At 35.4% G+C, this 9,025-nt stretch overlaps 1 protein-coding gene across 1 annotated transcript; it reads left to right on the top strand.

Moving 5' to 3' along the window:
- Positions 1-1,749: 1,749 nt before the first annotated feature.
- Positions 1,750-8,167, top strand: LOC124173264. Its single transcript, XM_046552782.1, has 5 exons — positions 1,750-1,872; positions 5,101-5,217; positions 6,295-6,429; positions 7,927-8,052; positions 8,156-8,167. Exons 1-5 carry the CDS (start codon positions 1,750-1,752, stop codon positions 8,165-8,167), a joined length of 513 nt encoding a protein of 170 aa, XP_046408738.1.
- Positions 8,168-9,025: the final 858 nt, after the last annotated feature.

The raw sequence follows: 9,025 nt of genomic DNA, 5'->3' as shown, positions 1-9,025 counted from the left end.
GAGCATTCTTAAGTATTTTATTTTCACTCAGCATCTTAGTCAATGTAGTTTCCTTGTTGGAATTTGTGATCTTTGTCAATACTGAGTAGATGATTTCTTTGACGATAAACCTGATTTAAAAAGTGAATAAGAGTTTGAATCGAAAACATGAGTCGTACCATCGGGATTTTCACGGAATCTTCAGATAGGAATCCAGAAATAGACCTTTGCAGACTTTGTAGGGAGAAGCATGATTGTTATTACAGCATATTCACTTCGAATGTAGCATGCAAAATAACTGTAAAGGATGCCCTATATGATTTAGTTGGTTTACAAGTAAGTAGCACATCAAATTCACTTCAAATGTAACACAGTAACTGTGAATAATGCCTTACATGATTTTGTCGGTTTACGTGTAAGTGTGTTCGATATTATGACAATGGTGCTTACTTCATTTTATGATTTAATTCCAAACTGTTGATGTTCAAGTTGTTTTTTAATATCTCAGATTGCTGTGGGAGATGGCCTGCCCACTACCATGTGTCCACCGTGTTTGAAGAAACTTACGGAATTCAGTGTTTTCAAGAAGATTTGTTTAAAATCAGACGCAGTTCTTAGAAAAAGTTGCATCAGGGTGAGTACTTATCGGAATTTCTTATTTGAAGACTGGTGTAGTACAAGTATTGCAGAGTGAAAGGTGAAACTCTTTGGTTTATGTCGACAACAGTAGGAATCAAGAAAGATACATTTTGCGAATCGGTTTACGGTAAAGTGTAACAAGTCCAACTTCCCGTTAATGGTTTTTCCCTATCCGTCAATCGTTGGCAAGGCCCAATTAATGTTGCTGTTGGTGTTACAGTGGCGACGATTGAAGACATTTTGTCTTCAAGTGAAATTAAGTGTGTGCTAAACTACGATATCCAGGAAAGAATGGCATTCAAACTCACTATTTATCAACTCAAAAAGGCAATCTACCCACTGCGCTATACCACGCTACATTTTTAAGTATTTGATTAGGTAATCGGAGCATGTTAAAGTGAACAAATAAAATCCCTGACGATTTGCTGCTAAAGATTGAAGTGTCAGAGAACCAGAAATTATGATGATAAAATAAAATAATTAAACCTTTGAATTACCCAGAAAATAGTTTGTCAATGCGTTGTCATATAAAGTCACATGTACACGTAAACATAATATCTTTCTTTTGGTCGGAGCATCTTCCTTACCTTTAACTACGATCTCATGAGGCTATGGTTATGTGTAATTTAAAATAGTGAAAGTCCGGAAAAATTAACACAGAAAACATTTTCATCAAAAATGTAAAATTAGAAAGAAAATTAGGAAATTTGATGTGGTGTATCTTTTCTGTATTTGTTAAGTTAGTTTTTATATACTATTTTCCAATATTGGAATATAATTTTCATATTTGCATCAACTTTGATTTTTTAAATCACAGCATATTTGGCTAAAACCATTTCTGTTAGTGGCTTTACTAAAATTATTCGCATTTGTGCCTCTAAAAACAGTTTTTTACACAATCTTTTGGATAAACTATTTTGTTTCTAAAAAATACATTATAAAACTTGTAAGTTTTCTACAAATTTTATGGTTAGCAAGTTTAAATATGACCTTAGCATAAATATGTTCATAGGTTTCCTGTATTAGGAAATACATTTTGAGGTACTCAGATGCTTATCCTTCATAACAGTCTTCAAAATCTTTGCAAAGAATATGGCATGCTCAAGAATTCTCAGATTCTCCTACTCCATCATGGCCGACATTTCTATTTCGACGAGTTGTCCAGGTGCCCTGATGAAGATGGACAACTTGTGCATCAAAACTTTGGCTGGTTGTAAGATAGAGTTGGAGAACCTGACCCAGTGGAATTCCCATGTAACCTTTAATGAATCTATACCCAGGGAAAACCTGTGATAATTCTTTTTATGATATGCATGCCGGGGAAGGTTATTGCATTCTTAATTTTTTTTTGGGCTATCGACGTAAAGAAGGGTTATGAATTCATGCTCAGAGTAGCTTAATTCTTACAATCTATTTTGATGTCTATTCTCTTGAAACCATTTTTTATTTGTTTGGATAACATTTTTTTGAACTAATTGCGTGATATTTGGAATGGGTTGCTGTTTTAATCTGTGGATCAATTATGTGCAATGAGTTTGGAGTGTGTTGACAGAAATATTTTCTTAGTGCATAAGAAATAATTAATGTTTTTTTCTGATCTTTTTGGAATACATTTGAGCTTACGCAAGTAACTGTGGTGATAAACTGTTTCACGTAACTGTAGAGTTAAAGATTTAGTTCATGATGTGTATTTATTTTGTATTTTAATGGTTGATGTGATCAATAACTTATAATTGTGGTTTATTAGTAAGGATCTGCCCACCCTATGATAGAAATGTAGCTATTAGAATATCTTATGGGTGTGGTGTAAAAGGAAGGATGTTGTCCATTGCTAGCTGCAGTTTTTCCCCATCATTGTGGCAGAGATTGAATACTGGAATAGTTTAAGTGTTCATCTTTTGAGGTTAGGCATGAATGAAGCCATTTTTCAATGCATTCATTTGAGTGCAACTGCTGATCTGCCAGACCATGTAATATTGAATGCAACAAATAATAATCAGATGATTCAATGTCTGGGGAATTTGGTCTGTGCGTTCGGCACATTCATTTCAGTGTTTCCAGTGAGGTTTTAATGTTTAAAGTTCTTGGCTTTGTAATGTGAGGTTGAGCATTTCATACTGTAGAATTACTGTTGAATCATTGGGAACACAACTTCCTTGCTTGACACTAAATTCCCAATGCATGCAATCCCTTGGAAATGGCTTGGTAGGCAACTCCAAACACAAAGCAGTCTCTTCTTGAGTATGGCATTGATCATTGAGCAATGTCTCCAATTGATTTTATCTGAGGTTTTGGCCTTTCTACGCCTAGACAGTTGTCATCATTGAAATGATTGTCTTTGAAGAAATGATACCAATTTTGTAACATTGTTTCTCTTATAGCATATCTTGGTTAACTATATGGTGCTCTTCTCTCAACACTACGTATCTAATGCCGTGACATATTCATCATGGTTGTTGAGCAGTTTGTTTACCTAATGTCGAAGCTTGAGATATGATTATTCTGGTGGTTCAAAAGTGACCAGCAATCAGTGCTTTAGCCATCTATTGACAGGCAGTTGGAACTTTGTTTCAAGCGTAATACATAATTGCTGTGTAATTGGTTTTGCATGTTTTAAGGATAATGATAACAGGGTAATTATAAAAAAATGTTCCATGAAATAGTTTTGGAAGAGAAGATTATATTGAGGCCTGTTTTCTTTCTGCATAAATATTACACACTGTATTCTCTTCCAGAATTTATATTTGAATATTAACAAGAGGTAAGAGAACATAACAAATACATTGAAAACATACTCCACATGTTTTTTCCCATGATTCTACTGTCGAGAAAAGGAAAAATAGTGATTTTGGCCTTTTAACAGCTACTACTACGAAAGTGATAAATGCAGAAGCAAATTGAGTGCAAGAATAAGAAACTTGATGAATTCATTTTCTTAACTGCAAAAAATTGAATCTTTAGTCCCTCTTTTGATTTCTCATGATTTGAAAAAAAAAAACAGAAAAATGATGCATCTAAATAATCTCCATTCTCTGTCGTGTATTATGCTGTGAAGGGGTAGCTTCCATGGCCCCTAAGATAATTAGAAAAGACCCTGAGTTAACTTGGAATATCAAAATGTTCCTGTCATTTTTTTTCAGTTTGCGCTGTAGCTTTTCAGTATTTGATTAACAGGCATGCAGAGACCAGACTATTTTGATATGATAACAGAGGCAATATGTTTAACATTCTTCTTCTAAATGATTTGAGTATCCCATGTATGTGTTTTTTAAGAGATAAAGGTTTATCCATGTTACTTATTCTGCAGAGTTTTGAAGGAGGAGGGGCAGATGATGAGGAGTCGGAGCCTTGTGTGGAGACTAAGGACTTCATTCAAGATGACATTGAAAACACTTCAGAGTTCGCATGCTCAGACAAAATGACTGAAGTATACTTTCCTGTGCCAGACTGCTTATTGCCCAGGGACGATAGTTTGGTAAGTTATATTCTCATTCACTGTGAAAACTGAGTCTAATCACCTCCAGTTTTACAAATTTCTCGGTTGTATGAGGAATGGGGGTGTGTCTGTTATAAATTTAAGTGTTTTTGTGGGAAGTCACTGGCATAATGCAACCTTCAGATGCTGTTCTTTACAGTAGTGACACATGAGACAGGAAGTGGAACCACACAAATATTTTCATGCCAGTCAATAGCAGTTGTACAGCATTGATAATCTGTTGACAGAAATGTCTCGTATCCCGTAGAGTATAATTTTGGATACACTTGTCGAATCTCTGTTCAAGCCATTAGTGGTAGCTATAACAAGGCTGTGTCTCATGATTGCCCTCAATTTGTTCAAGCCATCATGCTCCATTATTTCAACTGAGGAACCAGCATTAACTATTGTGAATCCTTTTTATAAGCCTAGGTGAAGAAAGGATGAAGGCAATTCAATGTACGGTGGAACCTCGACGTATCGTTCCCACTGTTGTGCCCTTACTGTTAGTGGCCAATACTCTCATTCTAACTATGTGATGTTGGTGGCGTAACTCTCCCCTCCCTAGTTGAGCATTTATATGCTGAAGTTTGATCTGTGAGTCGCAAGAATTTATGAGTATTTTGCACTGCCAAAAAATATCAATTGTTGTTGATGTGAACTGTTCCTGATTATTTTTTACTCAATTTTCTGCTGCTGTGAGGTACTCAAAGTTTTGAAACATTTTCCACAATTTTTTATTTTAAGTTAATATTATTATTGTTAGATTTATAAGAAATTTTTTCTAGAAGATTTCAAGTTTTTTTTAAAATCAGTGCTCTTATAGAGTTTAATGTCAAATCATTTTGAAAATAATTATAATGATTTTGGCCAGATTGGGTGGCTGCAAGTGTGCAAGTGAAAGATAAGATTTTATTATCAAATGATCTTATTTTGTTTAGCTTTTTTGTGCAGAAATGAGGTTTTTATTGTTTTGCCTTCGAGTGACACCCATTTTTCTCTTCTAGTGTCATGTAAAAGAGGAGAACCAAGATCACCTCAGTGAGGAGAATAATCCTGTGCTCTACACAGATTCAGCTGGAATTTCAAATTACGACTCGGACCCATTGATGACTGATGAATTGGTGAGTTAACTCTCGCCTTGTATAGTTCCTTTTTTCTAGGGCACAATGTCTTTCTGTTGTGGAATATTGGCAACACCTCTGAGTAGAAACCTACAGCATTTTCCATCACCTGATCAGTCATTTAGGAATACAAAAGAGCCTTCATGAATAAGTTGTTAAAAATGAATGATTAAATGCTATGGACACATTTGGTGTATTTTGCCAAACTGACAGTCCAACTTCACTCACTGAGCAATTGAGCTCGCCGTCATCACCGCACTGAGCAGTTATATTTTTTTTTCATCATACAAACACGGTTTTCACTTCCGTTTGCCACCAAACAGAAGGGGATAAAGAATTGAGAGTAATACTGAGTTTTCTTTAATTTGGTACTCTGACAGAATGACCATGACATCATGATGTAGCTGCTAGCCAGATTCTACTACATAAATCTCATTCCTTATGAGAGATTGATGTTCATAGGAATCATATTGTTGCAGATTTGGATTTTGTGATGAAATCGAACAGGAATTTATATTGTAGGCTAGGGATTCAACCTTCTGTGCCATTTTTGAATGGGGTGTTTGGCGTTTGCGATGCTAGTGGATTGCCAAAAGATATCAATTTTTAGTGACTTGAATTGATTTTTCTTTTCTCTGACTGAATTTTCTGCTACTGTTGTTCTAGTCTTGAAATCCTTCCACTATTAATGAAATATTAAGATTTTGCTTATTCTTAAATTTTTATCTATTTTTTAGAAGTCAGTGCTCATGGCCTTGTACCCCTTTCGAAATTAATTTTAATGATCGGGGAAGTTCACAACTTAAAAAGTTCTTTATTCCCAAGATTTTCCCAATAAAGTTGTTTCTTATCAAACTATGGCTATTATTAGGTTATTTGAGAATAATAAGGATTTTACTGGCTGAATCATTTTGGTTTATCAAGTTAATCTGTTTTCTACAAAGAAACCAGAATCATTCATCAGGAATAATTTATTTTCTACGTACACTTTGTAATTCAAGCTATGTTCATAGAAACTATTTCTTCTTGTACCAATTGATTAAAATGGATATCCATCGTTGTCCCTCTTTCCAATAGAGTGATCGGGTAACGTACAAGTGCACTTCTGTTAAAGAAGATCAGATTAGCGATGATGAAGAAGGACTTCATGTACTCAATGATTGCTCTGATGGTGTCACAAATAAACTGATGCATCAAGACTCTTCTGATCAGGTAATAATATTAATGTACTTTATTTTTTTCTGTATCACCATCATAATTTAACAGAACTAAAATTGGTTTCATGCAACCCCCAATTAATATCTAACGTCTGCTTATCTTTTCATGTATATGGCCTTTTTTATATCCTTAATAACCTGGCCCATGAGAAACATACGGAGCTATTCTTTTCCCTACTCTGTCCACCTCTCCTTTTTGTCCGACTGTTGTATTTATAAGGCCATCACATCTAATGAGGTGGCCAATTAAGATAAGGGTTTTAGAAGACTTCCCTTTCCTCCCACTCTTCTTTTTACTTCCTTCTTTTGTTTTCATTTTTTTTATCTTTGGTAATCTTCTGGAGCGACACATTTTGAAAGCTTCCAATCTTGACTTTTCTGCAGCTGTCCATTTTGAAACATGGCTACCATTTTTTACTATGCTCGAAATGTAGTATCAGATATACTGTTTCCCTATTTTGGTGTTAATACTCTCAATTGTAGGAGTCTTCTTCTTTCTAGTGTTCTCGGTGCCTGTGCTATTATACTGACTATTTATTTCTTGCTTCATCATCACTGGTAACTAACCTTCCTAAAGCATAATATATCAGTCTGTTTGTAAGAACAGAGATGTCCTTAAAAAAGACAAAGGGTATTGTAACCTTCATCAGTGGTGGAGTTTTATATTAAATTGAAGAAATTATCATTTGTAGTCTATAATTTTTCATTAATTAAGTGCATTTACTCCTGAAACAATTTGATATGCTTGAAAGTGCAGTCTAAATCTTTTGTGCAAATTAGTTGTAAAGGATTCAGGTTTTTCCAGGCAAACTAATGTTGTTGTGTAGAAATATGCATCATAAAAACTTAATTAAGTCACTGGATGTAAAAATACCTCAAGAAAACACCAGTTATCAATTTTACATGTAGAGAAAAAAATCTTCATATTTACCAATTGAAGTTTTGCATCTTTTGTCCTATTAGAAATTAATCTAAAGATTTCTCTTTTTCTTTAACTCAGAATGGCCTTCAGTTGTATCTCATCTGAGTAAGTTTTTTTGTCAAAATTTGATGTCTCTAAACCAAATTATAAACCAAAATAAACTGAAATTATTTTCTGTTGTTGCCCCTTTTTATTTTCCATGAATGAATGCTATTTCCTAAGGCGTCTGGATTCTCATGCAAAGTGTTCCCATAATATAAGTTTCTGTTATAATATAAGATGATACCTGGAGAATTACATCTCCAGGAACTGTTGCCCAGAGAATAATGACGTGGATTTTTCAGGAATTTTGCAATGAAAATAAGAAGCATTAGGAGTATAGTTAAGTGGTAAATTTAATGACAAGTATAAACATAATCAATTCCTGACATTAACTACCTCCCCGGATAGTATGAAGAATATATCCATTTGAAACTAACTTTTATTTTATTCGTGTGACTAATTCTGAAAAGCACATCTATGTTTCTGTACCTCATTCGCTAATGATGATGATTGGGCATTATGTTACAGCCCAATACCTTAACTGCTTTCCAAGGTGAAAAGGTGGAAGCTCAGAGTAGGGGAGATATTGTGGTAGACCTGGACGCGATGCCAATTGGGGCAAAGAAGGGACTATCTCCGGAGGAGAATGCCCAGGTACGTACAAAATCCTTGTAAGGGAATGTAATTATTAGTTGAAGGAGGTAAAAATCTAAACTTTTGTCATTGTAAATCATAGGACATTCTGCTTTTTACACAGATTCAAAGGTAACCCATTTGATTCAAAGTAATTAATAATTCAAACAAGTTATCTTTTCTTAATGTTAGCAGTTTTTTTTTTCCTTCTTATGTTGTTCATTTGGTAGTAGTTTTCTTGCCTTATACATAACTATATAAAATCCTGGGATAGATAAACTTAGCCTTATTAGCCCTCCAGTAGGGAGGTGGTGCACCTTGGTGGTCCAAAGTATTTCATGTGTCCAAGTAGGCTTCCGCGGAGATTATGATGAATTCTGCTGGTTTTTCCGGGTATTCTTCCGCGTTTATCCATTTGTAGGACGATATTTCGCCAACGTTCCAGTTGGCTTCCTCAGGTCCACTGAAGTGATGATGCAGAAATTTGTTCATCTTATATACACCCCGTTTGCCGCCTTTTTTCTCGAGGTGTGCCCTGATTGGTCAGGATCTTTGAAGACCCTTTTCCACGCGCTGGCGAGATTGTAGCCGTCTTCACGGTTGAAGTTCTTTGTCGTTTTGGCGATTTCAATTGCCTCCCTGATTATTCTCGGGTAGTAGCGGCCTTCTTTGTTCAGAAGAGAGGCGTTGTCAAAATCAATATTGTGTGTCGGTCCACTCCATTGGTGTTCCGCTACCGCTGACTGGGTGAAATGTCTATTTTTTACTGCCCTTCTGTGCTCTTGGACTCGGCATTTCAGTGCTCGTGATGTTTGGCCGATGTAGGACTCACCGCAGCTGCATTTAATTTGATATACTCCTCCACAGATGTCATTAGGGTGGTGGTCTTTCGTGTTGACGAGGATATTCGACATCTTGGTGACGCATTTGAATCTGGTCATGATGTTGTGTTTCTGGAGAGCTCTCGCGATCTTTTCCGTGGTACCGGCGACGT

This window comes from Ischnura elegans (genome assembly GCF_921293095.1).
Source record: "Ischnura elegans chromosome 13 unlocalized genomic scaffold, ioIscEleg1.1 SUPER_13_unloc_4, whole genome shotgun sequence".
Taxonomy (NCBI): Eukaryota; Metazoa; Arthropoda; class Insecta; order Odonata; family Coenagrionidae; genus Ischnura; species Ischnura elegans.
The sequence above is the reverse complement of the archived record's forward strand: the minus strand, read 5'-3'. Positions and strand labels throughout refer to the sequence as shown.